This window comes from Nyctibius grandis, chromosome 18 (assembly GCF_013368605.1).
Source record: "Nyctibius grandis isolate bNycGra1 chromosome 18, bNycGra1.pri, whole genome shotgun sequence".
In the NCBI taxonomy this organism is placed as follows: Eukaryota; Metazoa; Chordata; class Aves; order Nyctibiiformes; family Nyctibiidae; genus Nyctibius; species Nyctibius grandis.
The window spans coordinates 10,889,666-10,917,144 of record NC_090675.1 but is presented as its reverse complement, the minus strand read 5'-3'; the positions used below and the strand labels follow the sequence as shown (position 1 = coordinate 10,917,144).

Below are 27,479 nucleotides of genomic sequence, written 5' to 3'. Positions count from 1 at the left end.
CTTCCTTTCTTGTCTTTCTTTCTCTCTATCCTATCCTTCTCTTTTTTCCCCCTGTGTTTTAAAAAAATATTTAGGCACACTGCAGCATGTTTTTATTGCAGAATAGTAATTTAGATTTGTTCCTGTTTTGTAATTGTAGAGAAATGTGTGTTACACACTATTTCTTTTACTTGGAGTAGCAGACAAGTCCTGACACCTTACAGTTTCTGCACAGATAGTTGCATGCATTCCTTTTCTTGTGTGATTTTCCAGCAGACAGCATCTTGGGAGCCCAGCAATAGAAATTTTACTTTTACTGAAAAGCAATATAAATAACAAAATAATACATAATTTACATCAGCAATATGTGGCAATATATATTTTCTTCCTTTATCTTTATTTTTTTTGAAACATCTGTTTTTGATTTCTGTTATGAACCTGATTCAAGCACTGAGTTTAATTCTGCTTTACTTCATCTGGCAGATGAATACATTGCAAAATGTATTGGTTAATTTACAAACTAATTTTTTTTCCCATTACTATGTGAATAACACAGCAACATTTTACGTGGCTTTCCCTAGCTAACATATAGTGATGTGAATTAACAGAACATTTAATAACACTTAACAAACTTTTGAAAAACACAGAACTTAAAAAAAAAAACAAGTCTCAAGACATGTTTTTTGTAGAAGCAAAGCATGCGTGTGGTTTTCTCAGACACTGATATTTGCTGTTTCATGTAACTGGGGGACATATGAAATTCTCTTGCTGGTATTTCAGTAAGGTATGGCTGCAGCATTACACTGACAGAGAGAAGTGTCAGTTTTAGTATCACTGCTATGAGAGTCAAGCAATTTTCATTTTTAGAAACAGGACGTGAATTAGATCAGATCAGTTAGTCTGGTGAGTTTCTGACCTTGTTTTTTTCCCTCCTCAGAAGAGTTCTCCCATCACACAAAACAAGGTTTCAGCACTGTGAACTGAAATCATAAATAAAGCACACAAAATGTTGTGCCCGTGGCAGTTCATGTTCAAACCTCGTGCAGCTAAGAGCCAGTCCTCTGAAGAGAAGGATATCAATAATAACGTGGAGAAAAATAAGATCCATGGGTAAGATCTTTGTCTTTTAATGGTTTCATAGTTTCTCTTTCGTTTGGAAAGGGAAGATATTAAGTGACGTGGGTTCTGCAGAAACCTGTAATGTGTTTCCAAAGCAGTGATATTAACCACAGAGCAGTTGTCCCTGGGGGTCACTGCGGGGTGTTGACTTGGTAAGGTACATTTAAGCTTTTGTGTTTAAGTTATACAATGCTTGAGGAAGGGTATCATATTGCTTTCTCTTTCATAGTTCTAAATTTATTTAGTGTGTTAGAATGGTTTCAAGTATGCTAGGACTTAGAAGGCATGTGATGCTATAAAAATTAGCAAAGTGATTATTAATGCTGTAGTTAAGTTGGTAAAGTATTTCTGTGATACAATTTATACAAGACTGTATAAAATAAATTGCACATGCATATTACATTTCTCAATTTTCAGGCTGTTTCTTATTTCAGTTTCCTATTGCATACCATTTCTTTCTCTGCCCATTCCCTACCCTTTCCTGTCATTGCTCAAAGTAGTTTATATTCAAATGTGAAGATACGTGAAGCTAACTATTGGAAGTGGGCGATCACGTATGCTCTGCTAGCTAAAACCCATCATTGCCCTCTCCAAACTAAGGGTTTTGTTTGGAGTTCGTGGTCTGGATGCCTCTCGGGTGTTTTTGAACATCTTCTGAGACCTGATATCCAAATTAAAAAGTAGGGGTTCAGAAAGTAAGACTTAATGCGGAAAACAAAGGAAATTAATATAGAAGTATGTTATTTGCTTAATAAGCTGGAGACTGGACCTAGCTGAAATTTTCATACATTTCCCTGAAGACTTCAGCCTCTTTGTTTAATACCTCGAAGTATTTTCTGGCCAAATCATAGTTCTACAGATGTCCTTTGTATAGCTTACAGCAATGATACTCAACCTTTACCATTCCAGGCCATTCTGTTGTTTTCCTTCCCACATAGTGATCTGGAAAGGGTGATTGTAGCTTTACTATTTGCTTCTAGTCCACTCCACCCCTCACGCTGATGCGAATGGTTGGCTTATTGACTCAGTGCTTCTTTCAGAGGCACCTCTGAGCATCTCCCTACTGATGCTGCAGGTAAAACTAACAAAAAACTAAGCACATTGCGTTGTACTGAATTGTCTTTCTCTCTTTTAAAGCTTAGAAAATGATGATGACAAATTATATGATCTGAGCAAGAAGCGGATAGAGATGCCACCTAGCATAACTTCAGCAAAGGCCAGTGATGGGAGAGAGGTCTGTTTCTAGCGTCATTGTTCGAGACTAACAGTTCACACGGGTTGGGCTTCCTGCTCAAAACTTCTCAAAGTTCTCATATGAGGAGTAACTGTGGTTGCGTGAGGTTAGGACTGCTCTGAGATCTTTGGATGGAAGATCTTTTCTGAACAAAAAGCAGCTTTGGGAAGACTTAAGGGAAAGGGGTGACCCAGTGGGATTGGAGTGCCTGAGTCCTTTATTCACCTTTGAAAACCCAGCCTTTAGTAACAAACATGTCCTTTCTCTAAAATTGTCTGGTTCACAGACATATCAAACTGTGGATTAAGTCAATAGTTTTGTACTCAAATGAATAAATACTCAGTTTGGAGAAGATCACATTTATACCTAGTTTCTTGAATTTAACTTGCAGCATTTTAATGGTCAAATAAAATATAAAATGAAGCTTTAAGGTATTTAATAGGCCTGAAGACAGTATGTATTTTTATCTTTTCTCTGTCCAGAACCCTCCCCAAGAAGGTATCAAAGCTTCAAACCAAATATCAAGATGTCCAAGACATGTAAAAGTAAGAAACTTGGAAAATGGATCCAGCTTTCTTGACACGCTACACCTGACAGCAAAGGAGGTAAGATATGGAAACCTGAACAGTGATTTTTCATAACTTTGAGAAGATACAGAGTGCAACATTGTTTTTTGACATTTTATTGTTTTTCAGGTTATCAACTGCCGGACCAAAGCCTGCCAAGGGGCACTCATGACCCCAAAGGGCCTGGTGAGAGGTACTAGAGATGGGCCAGTTCCACCAGCAGAGCTTTTACCTCAGGCAATAGACTTTATCAAGCAGTACTACAATTCTTTTAAAGAGTAAGCCAACTTTACCTTCATGTTTGGTATAAAAGTCCTGTACCTGCCTACCTGTCTGTGAGACTATAGGAGTGTTTGGTTTCTTCACAGCTATCAGTGACTATCCCGTTACACAGCATGCATTCAAAAAATAGATAAGGACTAATAGAAAGGGTAAATAAAACTATTGCTGCACTTTATATGCTGTATCAGCCAATCCCAGGTCATGGGAATACAGAAATGGACTCTGTACAGTGCATTCCTCAGCCCCATCCCTTCTGAGTGTGTTGCATTATAGTATGTTTATAATAAGCAGCTTGATTAGGACTCTCTTACAGAAAGTCACCTTGTTTTCTTAACATTGGATGTTAATGGGATCAGCTCCTGCTCAGATCAGTCTTAGGCGTGAATAATGTGGGTAATGCTTTTTGTTTGTGCTGTTCCAAGTATCTTTTCTCTGTGTTCTTTTGTTCTCTGTTTTGAGTCTCAAGGCTTTAGCCAGAGATTGGAAGGCCAGTCTCTTGCTTCTCAACCTTGCTCTGTGCTATCATCAACATAAGCTTACCGAGCATGCTGAGAGGGATGCTCTAGCCTCGAAGAAGAGGTTTGTGTTTTTGCAAAAATGGACATGGTGCAGAGACATCTTGTTGCAGGAAAAGCTCAAACATCTGGTTGGGATCCAAGAGTTTGCAGTGACAAAGTTTTCACGTGACAATTCAATGTTTGCTCATCCCATTATAAAACATTGTCAGACTTTCAAAGGGACTCAGCCACATAATGGCTACTTCTTTAGACACTTTGAACTCTTCTACAAAGCTTTCTTCCACCTGAATCTTTCTGAAAGTCCCTGTCTTACACACAGGCTGTGCTCACTTGCCAGCGTATTACATTTGCACATCTCTGTGTTTCTGCTCATGGCTATTTGATCACGTTGATTTACACTATCTTACGTGCTTGCCCTTGATCTTTCATCTTGTTGAAAATGTGAAAACTCTCAGACAGTGCAGGCTATTTTCATTCTATCTGTAAGCCAACAAAACAATTTTTGTCTGTGCTGTGATAAATATTTCGTAATGTTTTGACTTCATTCTCTGTTATCAAGCTAAAGAATTTTAGAGTTGGTTTCCCTGACAAAGGAATTGCTCAGCACTTCCTTTTAGGAATGAAAATCCTACTTACTTTGCTCAGAAGAGCTGTGCCCCTGTGAAAATAATAGAGCTTTGAGAGGACAGTCACTATAATCCTACTTCTGGGCTGAAGCTGGCGTGTTCTCTACTTTTCTTTTACTTGTGATTTGACCATTTTTTCCAAACTAATCTAGAAAATCCAAATTTAAACTGAAAATTTACACAGAAAAGCTTGTGATCAGTCCATGTGTTGGGTGGTGAAAGGATGGTGTCGCTACTTAAATTTCTAGTGTGTTAGTTTCTTCATAGGCTAATAAGCTCTGTCATTTGCACTCAATAAGAACAGTTCCTAAATTCTGAAGCCAGGAAAAATTCTCCTCAGTAGTCCTCAGTCAGCGTTCTATGTACTTAACTCTTCCCTTTACCTGGAATACCCCCTGCTTTTTGAGAAAAGCCTCGGGCCCTAGACTGCTGCCATAGATAACCGCTGTGCTCTGGGGACAGACGGGTGGTGCAGTAGAGGGGAGGTGGGGAGCAGACGATGGTGACTGCTCACAGCCAAAGCACAGTGAAATTGCTGACTTCATGAGGCGATGGATGTTTTCATAAAGGACAGAGTATTTTATGCTGACCTGTTTCACATCCAGATTTATAACAGGGACAGGTTTTTCAGTGTTTATCCAAACCTGCCATAACTCAGCCTACACAGATGCTAATCCCCTCCCTGGAAATCTACCTGCATCCTGGCAGATAAATTCAGCAATGGAAGTAGAAGGCTTCTTGTGCAAAAGGATGCTCAAAAGCTTTATGGCTTCAGCAATGCCTGTGCTCTTCTTGACCCAGAACATCAGGAGAATGTCTGCAATTTAAATCAGTTCTAAGTAATGAAATTCTCATTGTTTCTTTTCATGCTGTTTCCCGTTCAAAAGGCTGAAAATAGAAGAACACCTGGTCCGACTGGAAACAGTGACCAAGGAGATAGAAACAACAGGAACCTACCACCTGACAAAGGCCGAGCTGATCTTTGCTGCCAAACAGGCCTGGAGGAATGCGCCTAGGTGTATTGGGAGAATCCAGTGGTCCAACCTACAGGTAACCTGTGAGTCTAGACATTATGGGCCAAAAGGTCATCTGCTGTGAATCAGAAGAATGTCCTTTGGTATAATATGCCAGTTCCTTCAACTGAGGACTGCTCCCTCCTGTACATATCATAAGATCAACATTTTTTTTTGTAGTTCTCTGGTTCATAGTTGAATGAAAACATGTAGGAGTGCTAGCATAGGAAGCAACTATGTTGTGGAACCAGGTGCATCTCTTGGTCCTTGGAGGATTGTTACATGTGCAAATGATGCATATGAGAACAATAAAAATGAACCTTTCCTAGTGGAGCTACAATTAAATTGAGAAATACTGTTTTTTCGTTTCACTTTTTTCCTTAATCTTTCATTTCCTTAAATGCATAAGAAAAATAATGAGCTTACGTTACTGTTTCAAAATCAGTTTTTTCTTTATGTTTCTTTTGGAAACACAACAGGTATTTGATGCACGTGATTGTAAAACAGCAAAGGAAATGTTTGAGCATATCTGTCGTCATGTTCAGTATGCGACAAACAATGGGAATATAAGGTAAGTCTCTTTAATTTTAGTTTTAAACAACAAAAATCACATCCAGATCTGGGTTCAAAACTCTACATAAGACTTGAAATTGTCTGTCTAAATAGTTTGACAACTTGTCTCTGCTCTTAATTCTCCTGGTAGTTATATGTTCTCTCGTGTACCATCAGCCATTTAGAAATTCTGTAACTTTCATGGCTGATGTTGCAAAATTTCTGTAATTCCTGGGGAAAAGAGATGGTTTGTAGATTCAGGGAGGTGGGTAGAGAGGATGAATGATTTCATTTCTATTGATGTTTATTTTAGAAATATAAAATACCTGCTGTTGGTAACAATTTATGTCTTAATAATTAGAATGTATTTGATGTGCTGCTGTGGTGTAATGGGATTTGATTGTCTCTCTGGCAGATCAGCCATCACTGTCTTCCCCCAGAGGACTGATGGGAAACACGATTTTCGTGTTTGGAACAGCCAGCTCATCCGATATGCTGGATATCAAATGCCAGATGGGTCTGTCGTAGGAGACCCTGCCAGTGTGGAGTTCACACAGGTACAGTTCTAAATACAGAATGACAACTGCTTTCCGTCTTGTCTAACCCATCTGTCTTTTTTTTTCTTGTGTGTTTACGCAGAGTGGGTGGGGAGTATGGCAGTAAGGAGTGAATGGGATGTCCAGCCCCACAGGTCTATGTGCAGGCTGGAGCAATAACTTCTTACAATCCTGATATAAAAAATACTCCCCTCCATCTCAGAACAGGGTGAGCTAAGGCTCCCCTTAAGTCAGGGACACAATCAGTACTTGAACAACATGTCTCAACATCGTTTGAATGGGAAAGATAACCTTTATCACTTACAATTTATAGAGGGTTAACATTCTTTTGTCTTCAAATCTGGGGGAAACCTAAAAAAACCCAAAATGTACTTTCTTTATTTACAGTTGTGCATTGAGCTTGGGTGGAAGCCGAAATATGGCCGCTTTGATGTAGTTCCACTCGTTCTCCAAGCAAATGGCCAAGACCCAGAAATATTTGAATTCCCGCCAGAAATTGTCCTCGAAGTGCCAATGGAGCATCCAAAGTAAGCACGCAAGATTAAAATAATTGCATTTTTGCCTCTGCCTCACCTTGGCAGGTTATCAGCCTGCGCCTGTGGCAGTCATTTTGTGAGTTCTTTGTTAGGATGAAGTTATGGTAAATTGTCCTGAAAGATAAAATGCCTGTTAGAACAATGAAATGGGATTTAAAGTATGAAGCCAATAGCAATTTTGTTGGAAATCTTTTTTTCCCAATCTACATTTCAATCATTCAGAATTTAACAAAATCATCATTTCTTATACCAGTGTAATGCACATGTAGAGTATGCAGACTGTGCTTCGTGGGTCATTTCTCCTAGAGTTAGTACTCTTTATCTTCCTGGACTGTTCTGGTTATCACCTAAAGGAAGAAGAGACACATGAAGTAATAAATCAAAATGCTTGTTTAACAGGTACGAGTGGTTTAAGGAGTTAGATCTGAAGTGGTATGCACTGCCTGCTGTTGCCAACATGCTTCTTGAGGTGGGAGGCCTGGAGTTTACTGGGTGTCCTTTCAACGGCTGGTACATGGGGACAGAGATAGGAGTGCGAGACTTCTGTGACGTACAGCGGTACAACATCCTAAAGGTAACCTCCTGCAGCAGAAGTGTGCTGATCTGCCAAGGGAGTGAACTGGGTGGGTGAAGCATTTTTGAAAAAGAGACGCTGTCAGTCTTTGCTGGGATATGGGTGTTGTTTTTACATCACACTAACACTTCAGTGCTAACCTGACACAATATCCTGACTATTGTGGGACATCTTGAGTTTCTGCCAAGATTATGACTGCCAGATTGTGTGATGGTTTTTACAGTGTTCTGACAGTATCTGTTCCAAATAGCTGGATAGAATGGTGAAACTGCAACTGTAAAAAAAAAAAATAGCAAATGGTGTCCAAATGGAATTCTTCCCCAATTTTACCCCGAGTCCTGCTGATTCAGGAGTTTTAATCTCTGACTGTACATTTCTTAGAGGTATATTTATGTCAGTTCCAGTCTGCTGTTGACAAGGCAGTGGAGTCCTGGTGGTTAGCTGCAGGTCTTAGACACCTCACCAGTACAAATTAATAATGATGACTTATAACCAGATACTGCCACTTTTTAAACCATTTAGTCCAGGAGAGAACTACTCCCACTTTACCAAACTGGAATAGCCTCAAGAAGCAGAATTCCATAATTCAAGTTCACCTTCTAATCTCAAGTGTTTCTGCTGCCATCACTTTCCCCAGCAGAAGACTGACTCTTCCCCCTTCTGCAATACTTTTTCCTGCATATTAATGTGATGAGGTGGAGAAACCATGAGGTCTAAGTCCCACGTAGTAAATTTGCTTTTCCCTTTTCTCTCTCTCTTTCACATGTAGGAGGTAGGGAGAAGAATGGGACTGGAAACAAACAAACTTTCATCGTTATGGAAAGACCGAGCTGTTGTTGAGATAAATGTGGCTGTGCTTTACAGCTTCCAGGTAAGTCAATGACTCTGGTACCTGGAGAGACACTGAATATTGAGTGTCTCTTTTTCCTTTCACTTATAACAGCTTTATACTAATATAGTGCCAATGGGCCAATGCTCAGTGGAGGTTATCAGTGTGATTCCAATACAGTTATTCTTGAGTTACACCTGGGAAAGCAGAGGAATCCATATTTTCTATTGTTGCCAGAAAAAATCTCAGGTGAAGGCAGAAGGCAGACAAAAGAAAAGGAAGTTAAGGGCAAGATTGTTCATCCTTTCAACACTTATGTCGAAGTGTCAAAATCTATGTAAAGCCATTGGATTAATATCTCTGATTTACAATTACAGTTTATTTAACATATCATAACAATAACAAAGATGGGTAAAAATGGATCAGAGGCTTTTCAGCATGCACTCCCAGAGCTGGAGAGGTAAAAAAAAAAAAGGATGTAAGAATCCTTAATCAAAGGTCCACCTCGACCTGTATCTATATAATAGTTGCTGATTGTAATTGTTTCCCAGCACTGAATAAAGTCCTTGAAACATTAACCAAAGCAGAAGGACTACTTTAACTAAATCAGGAAGAAGAGCAGAATAGGCTTTTTAATGTAAGTCTTTCCTTTTGCAATTATTCTAGAAACAAAATGTGACTATCATGGATCACCACTCAGCTGCTGAGTCCTTCATGAAATACATGCAGAACGAGTACCGCGTGCGAGGAGGCTGCCCGGCGGACTGGGTGTGGCTGGTACCTCCTATGTCAGGGAGCATAACGCCCGTGTTCCACCAGGAGATGTTGAACTATGTCCTCACTCCCTTCTATTACTACCAGGTACACATTATCCAAAAAAATATTATTCTAGTAGACAGCTTCAGCAGTGCAGGTGATAAATGTGGGATCTGAAGAAGTCTGAATGAAAAGCCCTGGCTAATGCAAGTTAACTACAGAGATTCATAAATAGCAGGCAATATCTATTGTACAGTGGAAGGTTGTGTTAGTTCTGTTGAATTCTCAAGCTGTAATTAAAATGCAATTTAATGCTACAGAGACTGATCCCGTATTTGTACATAGTGGATTGTATATACAGATTCTGTTTAATCTGGCCCTTTCAAAGATATACATTTATTTATTATTTTACATTTCTTACCTGAAGCTTAACTTTTTTTTTTTTTAAAAAAGGTGGATGCGTGGAAAACACACGTCTGGCATGATGAGACACGGAGGCCAAAGAAAAAAGAAATAAAGTTTAGGATCTTGGCAAAGTAAGTTCAAATAAGAGTCTTCATGCTTTTGTCCAATATTCATATCTAAGATTCTTATTCAGGGCTGTCTGTAGGGCTATCTATAGTGTATTGCTTCTGAACCATGTTCCAAGGAAAAACCATGCCCAAAACCAGTCTTTCCTAGCTTGTTTGTGACTCAATCTGAATTACTGTGTAGCTATATTAAAAATTATATGTAATTATTTTTTTCCCCAGGGCTGTACTCTTTGCATCTTCACTTATGCTACGAACAATGGCAACCAGGTCCAAGGTCACTGTAATCTATGCAACAGAGACGGGAAAATCTGAAACACTAGCCCACAGTCTGTGCAGCTTGTTCAGCTGTGCCTTCAACACTAAGGTAAGAAAGTATAAGTCATCCACACTAAATGGAGAGAGAAGTTTGGCTAGTTTTATCAGCTTCTGCAAGCTTTTTCATTCTCTAAACCTATGTTTTGAATGTTCCATAAATATAAGTTGGACTAGAACTTTGATTTTGTATTCGTTTAGCATAATGCCTTGTCAGTGTAGTCAACAGTCATCTGACAATCACAGAGATATCTAATGCTAGTTCTGATGTCTGCTAGCAATTTCTCATGAGCTTTATGCCTTCCAGGTTCTGTGCATGGATGAGTACAACATTGGTAACCTGGAAAAAGAATCACTTCTTTTAGTGGTCACTAGCACTTTTGGCAATGGAGATGCTCCAAATAACGGAAAGGTAATATTCACCTCAGTATATGTGAGGCTCAACTCAAAGACTGAGATCAAAGACAACCCTTTCATTTGTCCCATGTACTTGAGTAAGATATGGATTAGGGTCTCACTTGTGTTTTAAATCAAAGTATTTTTCTAACCTCAAGCATTTTATGAATTTTCATACAGACCTTGAAGAACTCCTTGCTCACCCTGAAACTGCTGAGAAAAAAAATCAGGTAAAAATACTTTGTTGTTTGGTTTGCAGGTGATTGAGTCCATTTGCATTTCATTTAGCATAACATAGCGATCTTATTTTTGTCTCCTCCTGCAGATATGCTGTGTTTGGTTTGGGATCCAGCATGTATCCAGAGTTCTGTGCCTTTGCTCATGCCATTGACCAAAAACTGGCCCAACTAGGGGCTTCTCGGCTCACGCCAATAGGTGAAGGAGATGAACTCAACGGGCAAGAAGAGGCCTTTCGCACGTGGGCAGTCAGTGCTTTCAAGGTGACTATATAAACAGTTAGCTGGTATTTTAGTTTGTTCATTCATTCATTTTATTTCAGTATTCACTAGCGTCCCATAAAGATGGGGGGAAATGAAGGAAAACAAACAATCTGAATTTGTATCTGAATTTCGAGCTCCCCTCTTTTCTACTGCTTGCCTAAGTTGAAGAGGGAACTGGGCCCCTTTTCTATTATCTTTTATTATTCACATAAAGTTCTATGAAACCTTTTGGATAATGGAATGCTCAGTATGAACAAGGGTGGTTCCATCAAACATCAGAATTTTGTGAAGTAGATCCATTTTTTAGCTATACTGGTATAGAAGTGGAACCTTACTGAACTCGCTGAACCCCTATAACAGCACGGAACTCACCAGAAGCAATAAAAAATAGCAATCTGTGAAATTGATATCTCCTCATTAGGATTATAACAACACTAAGAATATTTTTTTTACGATGAATAGCCTTATTTTTTTCTTTTTTTCTAGACTGCCTGTGACATTTTTAACATCCGTGGGAAAAACAGTATTCAGTTGCCTGAGATATATACCTCTGATGAAAGCTGGGATCCTAAGAACTACAGGATAGTGCTTGACTCTCAAACCATGGACTTGCCTAGAGGTATTACCTCCCACCTTCCACTTCCTCTGTCCATTTTGCTTCAGATAGGTCTGAACTGTAAACGTTTTCTAGAAGTTATCTTGGTCCTGCTAGATGGTAGAATGCATATGATAAAGTACAGTGGTCAGAGAAAAAAAGACATTGGTTTACATTGCATAAATCATTATGTTTTCCAGTGCAATAATATCAGAACACCAGAACTAACATACATTTTGACACCCCCGGAAGAACAAAAGCTGAGATGAACTACTTTTAGTCAGAGGAGGCATGCATATAGGACACGTAACTGACTGAAAGTATATTGCATTCTAGGGCAGGCATGGTTCAGTTCTTTTCTGAGCATTAGTTGAAGACATTTTAAACAAACCTAATCACAAAATTGCTATGAGTCATGTCCTCTTTTCTCAACAGCACTTGCAAACATTCACACCAAGGATGTAATTCCCATGAAGCTGAAATTCAGACAGAATCTTCAAAGTTTAAAATCCAGGTACGGTACCTCATTCTTTTTAATACTGCAATACTACATTTTACTAAAATCTTAAACATCTGAAATGCCTGGTTGTAAACATCTTCTCCCCACAGTTATTAAGAAATATATATGAATTTTGTACCATCATTAGTAGAAGTAAATCATTATCACAAGACCACAAGAATACATACAGTCTTAGCTCTGGTTTAGATAGGGGCTAACTTCCCCGTAGAGTCTCAGGAGTACAGGGAAATAAATAACTTTGATATGGCCTTTTGATACCTACTAAATGTGGAAGGTCAGGTGTATGGTCCCTCTCCCTTGCTTGGTATGCCACATGCTAGGCAATTGTTTACTTCATTTAAGGGAAAAATTGCCCCTTGGCAGGAAAAAAAAAAAGAAAAAAAAGAAAAAGGTATAGTGCAAGAAGGTGCTGCATTCAGCTGTACTGCAAAGCAAGCTGAGACAAGACAATACACAAAGAATATGGAAGGATAATCAGTGCTAACGTCTGTCTCAGAAATTGCATCTATGAATGGCTCTTCAGCATCCTCTGGCAGGTCTCTTTCATCCCCGTTCTAAATAAAGTCATGGGAAGTCATCTGAGCTGGTTTAAGATGTGACCCTTCAGCAGAGCTGCACGTCCTTTCGTTGGCTGATCACAGGCACGTTTATTCTATACTGGACAGATCAGGCAGCACTTCAGCGTCTTGTTTTGAGACAAGTACTTCACATATGTGGACTATTACTTGTTGAAGTCTCCGTGAAGTGCTAAGCTGGTCTGATAATTTGGTAATGAACACAAGTAGGCCCTTGCCAGCTGTCACTTCAGATTGATTCCTTTTCTGCACAATTCAGGGGAAATCCTGTCGACGTAACCAAGATCTGTGTGATTTCTTTTTTTCTGTATCTAGTCGTGTTACCATTCTAGTTAAGCTTTCCTGTGAGACTAATCAGGAAGTGCACTACCTGCCCGGAGAACATATTGGGATTTTCCCAGGCAACCAGCCAGAATTAGTCCAAGGCCTCATTGCACGTGTCAAAGATGCCCCTCCAGCTGATCAGACTATCAGACTGGAAACCTGCACTGATGGTAAGTTGGTTGTCTTTAGATAAAATAACAGGAGGATGTTTGACAGATTTCTCTAAAATTCCTGAGAATTTTTATAGACTGAATTTGATTCTATTATCCTTTTCTTAAGTTTCAGTAGGATTTTATTGATGCTTTTAGTTATTATTATAACTCTCGATTCTGATGTTGCATACTCTGGCAGTTCATGGTGTGTTCGCAGAGTTATCCTGGGTTAACACTTAGTAATGCAGTTGCTGAATTGGCCATTGACTGCAATTAAATTAATCAACAGAGTTTGCTTATTGTTACTACATGTCAGCGTCCTAAAATAGATTTACATGTCATGACCATCTTTTCCATCTTAGGAGGACCAATCTGCTAAATCGTAGGATTCTGACACACAGAAATACGATTTCCTCAAGTCAAAGACTTTTCATTTTAAAGTGGTGTTTTGTTATCGTGCAATTCTCTGCATCAGATCCTCCCCTTACAAAAAGTTCGAAACCTCACATTAACCTCTCTTTAGAACGGCCTAGACCTGCTGCACCTTAGTCTGAAGTCATATTTTGAAGGACACTAGGCTTTGCAAAGCTCTACAGCTGTCCAATGCCGTGGGAATTGCCAAGTGTTCTTTCATTTCCCTCATTTCCAGGTGGCTACTGGACAAGTGACAAAAAGATTCCAGCCTGCACACTCCCCGAGGCTTTGACATACTTGCTTGATATCACTACTCCACCCTCCCAACAACTGCTAAAAAAACTCTCCCAGCTGGTAACAGCAGAAGGAGACAAACAGAGACTGGAAGTTTTATGTCAGGTAAGCATTAGGGCTAGATTTGTGTTAGAAGTACAGTATGCTGGACCATCTGATGCCTGTTACTGTGTAGCAGAAGCTTAACAAATTTTTGTAGTGACGGTGCTTGATTTTTATCCCTTTGTTACATGTTCTGTGTGCTTGTAAAACCAGCCACAGTGAGAGAAAGGGTGGTCTTGTGCCTCAACTTGGGCGTGGGAATCAAGAGATTTCTTCAGATCTGGTATTTCCTGTGTGGTTCTGGGTGGGTCATTTTGCCTGCCTGTTTCTCTTGCCTGCCTCATGGCAGTCTCTGATGATACACTATTAAAAGACTCTACAGTTTGCAGGTGGAGGGGTTGGAGAGGGGCTGGTAGATACTTTTGTCAGAGAATTTGGTACTGTGAGAGTAAGAGGGATGTTGCTTTAAGTAACCAATGACTCCTGGGTGCAGTAAGTGCTTGCTACTCTCCTGAACTCAGCATGACCTAGTTACATTGTGATAATGGCCTTTGGCTTTTAGAGCACAGAAGAATACAATAAATGGAAGTTTTACAACAGCCCGAACATCCTGGAGGTCCTGGAGGAGTTTCCTTCTGCTGAGGTCTCAACAGCTTTCTTACTGACTCAGCTGCCGGTTCTGAAACCCAGGTACTATTCTGTCAGTTCCTCCTGTGACGTGACACCCAGAGAGATTCATCTGACAGTTGCAGTTGTAAACTACAGGACAAGAGGTAATGAAGTGTTGGTTTTGTTTCTCTCTTAATTAAGTGATATTTCTGCTGCATTGTGGTTCAGAAAAAACCTGTGGCTTCATGCCACATATGGCACGAAGCATATCTGTAACAAAAAGTTTGTGTTGGGGTACATGCAGAATAGTCTACTGCAGTGCAGATGCTCACACTGTGTCAGGGTTTGCTAAAATCCTGCATCATCAGCGTATCCTTATTTTATAAATCATTAGCAGATATACCCTTACTCAAAAAACCAGAATTTTAAGTGTAAACTGTGCTTTTTTTTAAAAAACTGAGAGCTTTTGAATACTGACAGAGGTGTTTTCCTTTGCTCTGATTAGATGGACAAGGGCCTTTGCACCATGGAGTGTGCAGCACATGGCTGAATACGATAGCTCTCGATGAAGTAGTTCCATGCTTTATACGCAGGTGAGTGTATGACAGAGAAAAAAAGAAAAAAAACAAACAACAGTGGTTCTTAGTTCAGCTTTTTCAGTGGTTTTTTTCATTGTTTGCATATGATTTTCAAGTGACCGGTGAGTGCCAGTTGGAATATCTGAGTTTGAGAAGAGAGGGAACTCCCTGTCTTCCAGAGATGAGATCCTTGGCCATGTCTTATGTTGAGTAAAATCATAAATCATTAGAAAATTCTGAAAGAATTCTATTCATATGACACCATCCCAGCTGGCAGCATATCTGCTGCAGAGCAGGTAAAGCTCAGGAAACAAGAAGCAACCTTCACCAAGTTGAGCCCCAGTACTGTTTTCAGATTGGTAGCTTAGGCTGTGCTGCTCAAAATCGTTCAGGAAACTGACACTGAGAAGTCAGTCATAAACTAATTACCTAATTAAAATATTTTTGCATTTTAGTGCTAATGGATTCCAGCTCCCAGAGGAGCCAGGCAAGCCATGCATTCTGATCGGCCCAGGAACAGGAATTGCTCCCTTCAGAAGTTTCTGGCAGCAGCGTCTCTATGACTTGGAAAAGAAAGGTACTTCTGGGGACTGGCACAAGGGGGAGGCCGTAACTCCTTCAGCAGCAGAAGACATCCCTAGTCCTCCAAACAAAATCTCTGTTTGGAGACACCCAGAAACATTAGCCAAGTAAACCCCATAGAGATCTGTCATCCCAGGACTGATTGAACACTGAACTGAAACAGCTCATCATTCCATCCCGCTTGAGACCGTTCTGGTGGTCTTGAGGTATTTGGTCACTTGGAGGGAGCAGCCTACGTGTCCTTGTAAATACTGTGTGTTCAGTGACTGCCTCAGGCACTCGCACGGGGCCACGATATGGAAAGGAAATGCTTTGGCCCACCTGTATCAGCCCACTGGGGAACCTGCTCCAACAGGTGATTCCACATAGTTCTCCAAGGACTCAGGCAGGTTCAGTCCTACAGCAGGACCCTAAAATCAGCAGCTGTCACACACACACACACACACTCTGCTGCTCAGATGTTTAGTGAGAAAGGCTAATTAGAAGGTAGCTGTACAGACAGATGTACACAGACAGATGTGACAACGGGGCCCTCTGGGAATAGTCATAGGAGATACTAGGCCTTACCAGGAAAGACAAAAAAAACTTACCACTGTTGGTTTCAGGGATCAAAGGTGGTGACATGATGTTGGTGTTTGGCTGCCGGCAGCCAGACGTGGATCACATCTACAAAGAAGAAACTGAGGAAATGAAGAGGAAGGGAGTCCTGAAAGAAGTCTATACAGCTTACTCCAGACAACCTGGCCAAGCTAAAGTAAGGCTGGCTCCTTTGTTCTGTAAGGGTTGGCTCCTTCCAGAATGGTCCCTCAAGTTAAGATTTGGGGTCTGTTTAACAATGTTCTTTACAGAAATGTCAGCATTTTGCTTCAGTGTATTGTGAGCGAGTGACAAAAGGCCCTGCTCCTTCAAAATAAAGAATCTCACTGTGTACTTCGGTACGAGCAAGCTAGATAAATATAAAACCCTCACTGCCATACAGAGAGACATAATAGACATATAATCAAAACTTTAAGTGTAAACAGCCTTTGAAACAAGAAGCTGGACATTTTCAGAAACGTTGAATTTTGCAGGGTTTGTTAGTTATGTTAGAAATGAGTTGGCTCTGGCCATTTGTCACCCTTTCAATGACACAGTGACCCTGGAAATTAATTTTGCTTAGATGAAATCTTGATTGGAGAAAACAACAGCACTTAAGCTGTCCTTTTTTTCAGCTGTCCTACTCTTCTGGCAAGGTAGGAGACTTTGTCAGTTGTAACTGGTTCTAAAAAAGAAGAGTCTCAGTCCGCTCTAGTTTAATCAGAAGACAGGTCTAGCCTCCAAATCTGGAGCTTGTAAAGACAGCATGAGGACGTTTTTCTTCCCCTTTGCTGTGGTGCAACACACAGCTGGACTAGACAGGGCATTTAGAACCTTACTACACAGACCCACATTGAATTTAGAAAAGCCAATAGCCAACATAGTATTTAAGAAACCTTGTCTAATGATCCTTTTTCTGTTTCTAAGGTCTATGTTCAAGACATTCTTCAAAGCAAGTTGGAGACCAAAGTGTGCAACGTCCTGCATAAGGAGGAAGGGCATCTGTATGTCTGTGGAGACGTACGCATGGCCAAGGATGTGGCTCAGACTTTGAAAGGGATGCTTGCAAAAAACCTGACCCTCAGTGAGCAGCAGGCAGAGGAGTATTTCTTCCAGCTAAAGGTAGGCTGTGGTGTGCGAGGCGTTCTTTCCCGTCAGACAGTGTTCCAGGATGGGTTATGGAAGTCTTCAAAGTCACACTCAAGGTCCTGGGGGCTGCCATCGGCTTCTTTTCAGCAGAGTGCACAAGGGAAAAAGCTTTGAGTGGTCAGCTTAGTCCACCCACCACGATTTAAAACTCAGTGCCTGTTTGGTTAGGGTGTAAGAGTGACACGTGGTGTTCTTCTCTTACACCGACCGTTTCCCCCCGTGTCTCCCTTTGGTCCTGGACATCAGCTTTGCAGCGTGTCTGGAACATCAAGAGTTTGAGACTTTATTGTACCGACGGAGGAAAGTGAGTTTAAGAAATCAGTGGGCCCATCGCTGAGAACACAGTGCCAGGGTCTGCTGGCTTTTTGTAGCCCTTTTGTTACAGAACTCGTCCTGGAGCGCACGTGTCTGGGACTCAGACAGGTTCCTTTTATTGACAGTAACAAAAGTCCACTATCACAGAACCAGTCATGGGAATGAAAAAGACTCTTAGTTATTTAACTGCTACGTAAGGAGGAGCTAGCAGTATTTAATACATCTCTTGGGTTTCCTTGCTTTTTTTACAGAGCCAAAAGCGATACCATGAAGATATATTTGGGGCTGTATTCCCTCGTGAAGTCAAAAGGGGTGTGAGAGCTTTGCAACCTGCCAGTCCAAGAATGAATCAACTTATGTTTTAGACAACACTTGCACATTTGTTGTTATCTTCAAAAAACAAGGGCTCAAATCCTCTTTCTTATACATGTGAAATCATACACATGTATATGATTGTAGGATTTGACTTTTAAACCTCAGCCTTAATTAAGAAAAATATTAAATTTAACTTTTGTTGCTATTTATTCTGAAACTTCTTTTAATAGATTATCTTAATAGTGAAGATGCAAATTATTTTTTTAACACTGTCTATGCTAGTATAAATCGCTATTTTTTGTAAATACAGGGAAAATTTAGAGTTTTTTACTATACAAGCTAGAACTGAAATCTTTTTTTGAAGTGTACTGTTTATCTTTGGATTTATTTATATCAGATTGTTTTGCTGTGCATATTATCCTCACTTCAAAGCAAGTAAATGGATGGTTGTGTCACTTGGAAATGTGCAGTCACACGCCTTGTTGAATCTGAAGCAGTATTTGCAAATGAGGTAATAATATAATGGTTCATAAGGGGAAATACCTGCTGCATACATTTCAAATGTATATGCAAGAAGAGGTAGTAGTTTTGAATTCTGCTTTGTGTGATTCAGGTCCTTGAACCTGAGTTGTTGTTTTTACGGAGCCTATGGCTGTAAGGTTCAGAAAATTCAAAGCACTTTGTACATTTGAATTCTATGCTCTGATTTACTTGATTTATTTGTAATAAAAGATGCCTTTATATTGAGACAAACAAGCTGGTGTGGATTAAACGTACCTCTTTTTGCCTATTGGCTTCAGCCTAAAAAAGCAGATTTTCCTGTCCTCCCTTGTCTCCAGGAGCTGGAATCTGATGCAGGAGGAATTGAGACTCAAAAGTCAGCAGTGCCATGTGTGTACAGTGTGTTTCACATGTGCTTCAGGACAGCCGTAGACATAAGATCAAAAATACAGCATAGATGAAAGAGTGTGGACAGTGATGGCAGAGAACAGGACGTGTCAGACAACACTACACAGACAGTAAAGGACAGAGGAGGCTCCTGGCAAGTACGGGGTCCTGATGGGCACCTAGTATATATTCTCCCTCAGTATTATTTCACACTGTGTTTAATTGATGTTTTCTAATTTTAGATTTTTGGGGTGGGATGGAAATGGAACAAAGTAGTTGCACTTTCCGTTAAGAAAGTTTCTCCATAAGCCCAGGGCTCACTGACTCCTAGAGCTCCAATGAGTCCAACAAAAGTGGGAAACAGAAGCAGCAAGTTCCATCCTTCAGAGTGCTAACACGCTCCGTGCCCTCTTGGGAGGTGTGTCACTGCACCACCCGTTTTCCATGCGCATGACCAGGGAGGTGAATCTCCTTGCCAGGGTGCTCTCTGTGTGTCTCGGGTGTCTTTTCGAAGTAATCACTTGCTTTAAAGCATTACCATAATCCTTTAGAAACGCTTGCACACTAAAGGGCCGTAGTTCACTGTCATTTGGAGGGTCAGAAACCTGGAAAAATAAAGCCGTGCTGTTCACACTGCGCTGAGAGCAGACTGGGGTGCCCGTAGATAAGGCCGTGTCCTGAAGGTGTGAGACACCACTGAACAGTGCCAGCCAGGGAAACAAGTGTCTGTTCCTTCACGGGCCTCCGACGACTCAGAGCAAGAGGCACACGTGTTTGTGTACCAGCTCAGGAGCTGCATGACTTCCCATTTATATACTCTGGGTTGATGGGGCAAGTTCTATTGGAGGACCTTTTCGTATTAATTCCACCATTGCAAAAATTTCCCCCTAGCAGAGAGGCGAGAAGGCAGTTAAAGGAAAGGACTAAGAAAAGCAGAGATCTGTTTTAATTCTTCGTGAATATATTTCAACTGGTCCCAACTGTAAGTTAACTTCAGTTGCAGCGCTGATCTGAAGCTGTGTATAATTACTTTTTCTACAGAAATAAATGGGGAAGATAAAGTGCAGATGTTAAGGTCAGGGGATAATTATTCTATTCTGAGATAAAAAATGAAACTTCATTTAAGAAACCAGATACAAAATATACCTTTTAAAATCCTGAAGATGATCAAATAGCCTGTTCTGTGGTTATTTAAGTGTTCATTACAGCCCCGGGTCCGTACAGGATTTAAGCCTGTGCATTAGTTTAAGCACTTGAGTAATGCTGCTAGAGGCAGAGCAACTGTTCTGGGCTAAAAGTTACTGACATGGTTCTGTACCTGGCTGATCTGGGACCTGACCGAGAACTAGATTAACACTTTCTGAAGCAATTAGTGGCTTGTTTCATTTACACTTAAACCCAGCTTACCTGGTGATAATGGAGTTCAGCATTCACACCAGGCTGCATGCCAGGGCACTGAAGTGCAGACCTTTTCCTTAGCCTGGTTCTCTACCTGCTCCTGGTCGTTGGTAAAATTCCTGCTAAACTGCAGGTTGCTGTGGAGGGTTATCGGTCCCGTGCTGGGTGGGTGTGTCACTGGGCTGCCCTGTATCCCGTAAATACCCAGAGCTCGGCCAGGGGAATGTGTTTCTGAAATTTGTTGAGCAATCTAACATTGACTGATCACAATAACGGTGTGTACACACTTTTAGCCTGTTTTTAAGTAACATCTATTAACTTGAGCTCTTTCCTGGAGGAAAAGGGTAGGAGTACGTGGGTAGGGTACACGAGTACATCACTGCATAGCTGAGGGGCGGCAGAAGTTCAGACCTTGCATTAGGGTAGGGGCTGGGAAGATGTGAGTGTCTCCAGGTGCAGTGGGTGCCCAGCTGGGTGGTGGTTGTGCTGCGCTGGGTGCAGGGGGGGAGCGGGCGGGGGCCAGGCAGGTGTGGGGGATCAGGCACCGGGTGGGGTGATGAGGGACAGCTGAGCTTGGGGCAGAGCCGGCAGGAGGATGGCTGCGAGGTGCAAGGCTGAGGAGCTCTGGGACAAAGAAGGCAGGAGGAGTTCAGGTAGGTGAAAGGCTTTTGTTTTTTTTGATTGAAATGATGTTTTATGTTATAGCTGCGCACAGAGGTTCTCCCTGAATGTGTATTCAGAAATACAGGGGGGGTCTGGGGGGGTGGGAGATGTGCCTGCCCCAGTGAGCCTGCTGGGAGGCCAGGGCTGGGCCCCGAGGAGGGGGCTTGAGCTGCTGCCTTTGTGCCCGAGGCCAGGCTGAGCTCTGGGGGAGGACGGAGCTGGGCTGTGTTGTGTCCGGCTTTCCTAGATCGTGCTTCGGGCAGGTCATTTGTAGCCTGATCTGTGTGTTGTTATTTGGTGTCTTCTCTGAGTGAACCACCATTTCTGTGGCTGCACTGAGGTGTTTCGTGTGCCCTGGGAGGAGTGTTGGGCAGCCAGGAGGGTCTGGCAGGGCTGGGAAAATGGTTCCCTCTGGTTTTAAGGTTTAAAATGCAGTTGAGTGTTACGCTGCAGCTGTCTGGAGCTACAAATGGTCTCTGTGCTTGAATTTGTTTCCATTGAGATGTGAGTACTGGTTGCATCAGAAAAAAAGAAGGTGGGGGGAAGCTTTTGTTGTATTTCAGAGAAAACGTTTTTGGACTATTTATCAATAAAAGAGAAATATTGTAAAAAGGCTTTTAAAAATCTAAGAATATGATTAAACCTGCCTTTGTGCCAGGTTAGCTGGGGCTCTGCAGGAGGAGAGGTGCTTTGCTTCAGGTGGGTGAGAAGCTCGTGGTGCTTCAGGCAGCCAGGTTGTAATTGCTGGGCTGTAACTATGGCCGGGCAAATACCAACTGTTCCAGTTCACAGCTGGGGAATGTAACCTTTATGCTGGAGGATGGGTTTGGTTTGGTTTGTTTTGGTTTTAAATTAAATACCTTTGTCCTTCAAGTTTAATTGAGAATTAAATTCATTATTTCTTATTCCTTATGAAAGACAACAAAGCTCAACTTATCTTAAGCTTTTTATTGTTTGCATATAAAAGATGTAGATGAGGTGGATGAAATGTAAAATTGTGCTTTCATAATGCCTGGGCCTGTTCCCTGCAGGACGGTACAATGCTGCCGTTGTGCTCAGCACGGAGCTGTTTGGCAGCAGCGTGACGTTCCGGGGGTTAATTAGTGCTGCGATGTCACGTCCACTGAGCAGAGCAAAGCCACTGGTCACAGTGGCCAGGTCAGGGTCATGTGCAGATAGGGCTGACCCGGGGGGACCAGCCAGGCTGCAGGTGCGGGTGGGGAGCGAGGAGGGGAGCGGTGGTCGGGGTGCGAGGGACGGCCTGGAGCAGCACGTGGGTGGGAGGCAGCTTCTCAGCATCGCCTGGTGCTTCTTCAGGAAAATAAAAAGATGGAGTTCCTAAACCGTGAGATAACCTGACCCGTCGTGTCTAGGAGGGGAAACTTCCTTTGATAACAGCAGATGGACTCAGCGTCTCTTAAACTGGCCTCGTACGTTGGCGCTGGGGGGGCAGCAGGGAGGGCGAGCTGCCATTAACGGCAGGAGCCACGAGGAGGCAACCAAAGCCCAGGGAATGGCTTGTGCGGGGGCTCCCGAGGTGGCCCAGGGCTCCCCCCTCCTGCTGCCCTCTTGGTGACGCGGTTTGTTGTGAGAATCCGAGTTACAGCAAAGGAAAGTGGGCAGCGGGGGCTGCAGCCCTGGCCCGAGCTGAGGAGACAGCTGCCGGCTGGCCTGTGCCTGGAGGCCTTTCAATGTGACTGTATTGCCTTGGATCTGCCTCAGCCCCGGTGTCCCACGCGGTGCGACGTGTTAGTGGGTCACTGTGGGAATCTGCTCGTGTTTTAACGGGAAAAAGGCCAAACCACAACTGTGTAACACTTGCTTTATCCAGAGCAAAGATTTATTCACTGAAAAGGTTCCTACATATCCAGAGGTTCATTAGCAGAGTGCGCTCTTTCTTTTCTTTGCTGGTTGCATAAACTTAATACAGAAACTGTTGTTAATACTAACAATTTTTAATTAATTTAATAGCAATTCTGGAAGACACTCAGTTGATAGAAAATATAAAAAAAAATTCTTTACTGTACATAGTTTACATCACATTTGAAAAGAAAACGTGTCCGTGTTCACCATATTACAGACTCCATTTACATTCACGACCGACGCGGGGCTTCCGTAGCAGCATCGTACGGCCCAGCTTCGCCTTGACCCCTCGTGAGGCCGCTGCGCCTCGCGCCCGCCCGGGGACCTACGTGAGACCCCACAACAGCCCAACCCCAGCACGCTGAGGGCCGAGCATGCTCCGCTCCCCCCGCAGCTGGACAACCCCGCTGCTGTCGGCCGCTCCCACGGGGCTGACACCAGCTGATGAAAACAAAATTATCCCAGAGCCAGCAATGAGTCTCTGCCCTCTGATGTGCTGGGTGCAGGAGGCTGGGTTTGCTGTCAAGAGCCATTTATGGGTGTTAAACACAAAACCAAGGTCAGGGTGAATTAAAATCCCAAATCTCATGATTAAAGGCAGGTTTGTGAGCCCCTCCTGCCCCCCAGCCAGGGGCAGCAGGGCACCATTCCTGGGGGCACCCCAGGGCAGTGCCCAGCTGGGCCGAGTCTCCCAGGGGCGTGCAGCACAAAGGGCAGCACGGAGGGACCTGCGGGGTTTGGGGAGCGGAGCTGCCGAGAGCAGGAGGCACCGCAGCTCTGTCTGGAGCGAGCCTCCACGCAGCGTCTGAGTTACACCCGAGGGCACTCGTAGGAAGGATAAATGGTAGTGATGGTAGTTTTTTGTTGTTTTTTTAATTGATTTGTTTTAATCTGTCTGGTCACCCTGTGCTGGCTGTCCTTCTCCTGGCCAGTCGTTGTAGGAAAAAAAAAAGAGAATATATTGCTTTCTCAGCGTAGTTCTTGCACATCTGCCCAGCAGCGTTACTGCTGGTGAGGAGGCAAGGGAGCGCTGTCTGTTTGTGAGCTGAGTGACTGGTTCCACCCCAAGCAGCTCTGGGTGTCCCAGCTGTCAGGACGGGCTGCTCAGAGCTGCACCCAGCAGCTCCTGCCCTTCTCCAAGGCAAGAGGCGCAGTGAGGCCTGCGGAGGGTTTTGGCTCAGGGTTTGTAACGTTACCGAAGCACGTTTCTCCCTGCTTTAGGTTGTGTTGTGCTGCTGTTATTTAAGCAGCACCTGCTGGGTAAACAGCTTCTGCTTACAACTCCTGACACACAAAATTATTGAGAACACCCAGGAGCAAGTCTTCAAGAGAACCAAGTGGTGCGGGTTAAATACACAGTGTAGTGGGAGGGGGTTTATTCGCTGGGTAGAGGTGGGGGAGAGGAAGGAGGTCAGAGGAGTACCGCAGTGCCACGCCTGGCTACCACCACACTGATTTGTTCTTTTGTATCTGAGACACATTTAAAAAGTCTATCAAAACATTTGTATATAACTGACTTGCCCACAGCGGAGCGAAGCTCTCTGCTCAACAGAACTCAGGAAGGTTTTTGCCACTTAATTTTCTGCAGAAGCCAGCCCCCCAGAGCAGCCACACCACGCCTGGCTCCTCACCTGCCTGCGGAGGCCTGCAGAGCTCCCCTCCCCGGGATCCCCCTACCAAACCCTTGTGATGACGGTGAAAGGTGCAGAGGGAGGTGTGTGATGTACTAGTGCTGTTGGAGAGATGACATGTGGTGACTTCCAGGGGGCCCTAATGAACTACCTCAACAAAACGAAGTACTAGAAGGACAGAAAGGATCTGAATGTTCCCTGTAGGAGGGTTCTGCCCCTGCCCGGCTGGCAGGGGAGGGCAGAGGAATAGGAACGGGAAGCACGAGGGAGCCTTTGCTAATGCTGCTTGCATGTGGGATGGTGATTACCTTAAATGTGGTAATCAGATGTACCCTTTATAACCTGCAAATTGCACGTTGGAGAGGGCGTGAGGGGGTTTGGGTCTTAAAATTAACCTTTGAAACCAGTCTGAGCTGTTGTGCTGAGTCAGGTCCTCTTGGCTCAGCTGTAACCTTCCTGGTTGCAACATCTATGATCTCTGTTGTTCTTACGTGTTCCCCAAAACAATTGCTTTAGTCCTAAATTTTTCAAACAGCTTGCAAAGTTAAATGTGACCAGCTCTAGGAGCTGTAACGCTGTGTTGTGTCACTTATTCTGCAAATGAAATGGTGACTGGGGCAGCAAGAGTCACACGTGGGTGGTCAGTGCTGCACTTCCAGAAACGCTGCTGGTTTAGGGGACTAGAACGTGTTGCGCCTAAAACTTCAAGAGAAGAATTTGGCCCCTGTGCACAGAGCTACGAGTCGTGGGTTTATTTTTTTAAAGTCCAGCAAGTCTTAGGCTTCCTCCGGGCCTGTATGAGAACAGGCAGCTTTTGTCGTGAGTTCTGTGTAGGAGAGGGCTCAAGCCTTCAGCTGAGACACAGCCTGTGTGATCAGAAACTGTCCTGGGAGCAGCACATTTGTACCGGTGTACCTGGGGTCACGGACCCAGAGCTGGGCCTGACCCTGTCAAACCAAACCTCGGAGCTCAGTGGCTGGTCTGGGCAAATGACAATGCAATAGCTGGATTTTTACCTTGAGGAAAGCAGAATGCAATCTGGAACTCCAAGCCCTCGCACTAGGCACACTGCTGTTCTGAACAGCCCCGGCCCCTTCTCTTAGGGAAAGCAGATGCTGTGAAGGCAGAAGATGGCTCCTCTTTACCACAGACACAAGAAGGAACTAGAAACAGTTCTTCTTTCTTTCAGTGCTATTTGAGAATGGCTGTAGTTAAACTTGATTCACTGTTTATTATGTTTAAAAAAATATAGTTCACACAAAAGTATCATGTAAACATTCTTTAAATAACCGCTGGTGCTCGGGCAGAGTCAGACCTCGCAGACGCCGCAGGCCTGGGGAGCGAGCGATGGTCGCGCGGCGTTCGGCTGCGGCGGCACCAGCTCCGTAGCTCGGCAGAGTCAGTGACGGTTGGGGACGCTTTGTGTGAGCAGGCAGACACCATTACCACAGGACAACTACACACCACTATATCTTTTGCTTACTCGGCTCCAGGATTCCCAAGCCAAATCTCTCAAAACGCAGGACAACTTTGCTACTGTTAATGCTGCAGAGGGCGGGGAGGAGAGGAGAAGGGAGGGGGGAGAGAGTTACTTACTTTTAATTTCTCTTACAAAGCTACAGTCCTCTAAAAGGAACTAAAAGGGGTTGGATTCTGATCTCATACAACTTCAGATCACCCAGAAAAGAGGCTTAAGTAACTAAGCAGCAAACACATGAACTTATTCATGCCAACCTCATCGATGGAAACACAGAGCACAAATCTGATTTGCCTCAAATTGGAGAAGCAGGAGGTTTTCCTCAGTGCCTAAGGTGGGTAGAAGCCCCACACTTGTTTTCAATGGGCACTTGGTTTCCTTGAAGTAGAAGGAAGGAAAAAATGACCTACAGACTTTTCTTTTTAAGAGAAAGGGGTGTTTTGACAAAGTACCTCAGTCAGTTAAAAAACAGAACACCAAACCGAACCCATTTGCTCCTCTGTACAGACTGTAGCAAGTGCATAAAGATGTTTTTTCTCTCACCCTTTAGCTGTTAGAGTGGCTAGAAACATTTTCCCTTCAAAAGGCCTCCCTACACGCGCACTCTGGTCACAGCAAGGCAGAGCCTGAGTACACGAGCTCTTGCAGGAGACAGAATGAATATGTGGGTGTATTTGTCCTCACTGAAGACAGTAGAAACCTCCCTGGTTCTTGGTGCATGTTCTCCTCTGTCCCTATCCTCTCCCCTCCAAAACAAGGTATTTTTTTTCAAAATCATGAATCAGTAAAGAATGAAAAAAGACCTTTTCTCCAAAGGCACGTATTTGCTGTGTTACCTACAGTTCTGCAAAGCCCCTAAGGTCAAGTCAGACGCTTTGCTGAACAGGGGATGTAAACAGAAGCAAATCTCAAAATTCCAAGCCCTAGATTTGCAAGGGGAGGAGGAGCTGAAGGGGGTTCTTGCTCTCCTCCTCTTTTACGCAGCATTGTAGCTGATCCCAGCCGGCCCACGTGGGCCAGTTCTGGACACCACTGGTGGCCTGGTCCCCGGCAGGCTCAGGGCTGCAGTGTGCTCCGAGCAGAGCGAGGACCATCCTTCTTCCCACCCAAGAATTGCATCAGATCCATCCAGCCCCTGACAAACCCCGCCCCGCTGGGCAGGACCCCCGCGCTGGCTGCGCTCGCACCCGGTCAGGTAGAGAGCAGACCACTAGGCCCTTCCCAGGAGGAAGGTACAGCTGCTGAAATGCTTCAGGAGTGAAAGGTGGCCGCGGTGTTAGACAGGAACTTCTTGCAGACAGGAGTTGTTATTCAAGCTAACAGCCCACACCAAGCGGAAAAGGCAGAAAAGGAGAACTCGGATAAAGTGTTGATTATGTCCGTGGGTTAATTTCGTGGTTTGTTTTTTGCTTTTTTAAATGGAAGGTGATTGTCCAAGTTGCCGGTTAGGATACAACACATGGAAGCATGCAAGGTGGAGCCCGTTATTGCACCAGTAGCTACAACCTACAGAGAAATACGGGAGGGAAGGGAAAAAGACACCATGAGAGTTAGTTTTCAGTTATTTAAAGCAAGCTCTTGAGAACTACATATTATAAAGCTCACGCCAGAGTAAAGCACGGGGTTAGTGAAGTGTT

At 43.2% G+C, this 27,479-nt stretch overlaps 2 protein-coding genes across 4 annotated transcripts in view; one reads left to right on the top strand and one right to left on the bottom strand.

The window, feature by feature from the left end:
* Positions 1-985: 985 nt before the first annotated feature.
* On the top strand, positions 986-18,081 carry NOS2 (nitric oxide synthase 2). The gene is made up of 26 exons (XM_068415427.1): positions 986-1,089; positions 2,236-2,314; positions 2,815-2,937; positions 3,028-3,176; positions 5,212-5,374; positions 5,817-5,908; positions 6,305-6,446; positions 6,834-6,973; positions 7,382-7,556; positions 8,326-8,427; positions 9,052-9,246; positions 9,595-9,677; positions 9,894-10,038; positions 10,294-10,398; positions 10,563-10,612; positions 10,708-10,882; positions 11,369-11,501; positions 11,913-11,991; positions 12,888-13,066; positions 13,698-13,861; positions 14,361-14,571; positions 14,913-15,000; positions 15,441-15,562; positions 16,173-16,321; positions 17,071-17,265; positions 17,859-18,081. The coding sequence occupies exons 1-26, from the start codon at positions 986-988 to the stop codon at positions 17,970-17,972; spliced, it is 3,456 nt and encodes a 1,151-aa protein (XP_068271528.1). The 3' UTR covers positions 17,973-18,081.
* Positions 18,082-22,683: 4,602 nt separating this feature from the next.
* KSR1 (kinase suppressor of ras 1) overlaps positions 22,684-27,479 on the bottom strand; it is a 62,799-nt gene continuing 58,003 nt past the window's right edge. For all 3 annotated transcript variants that reach the window (XM_068415358.1, XM_068415357.1, XM_068415356.1), the window contains one exon: positions 22,684-25,910. In XM_068415358.1, the coding sequence (XP_068271459.1) occupies positions 25,832-25,910 (79 nt within the window). In that variant the 3' untranslated portion in view covers positions 22,684-25,831. The remainder of the gene's footprint in view (positions 25,911-27,479) is intronic.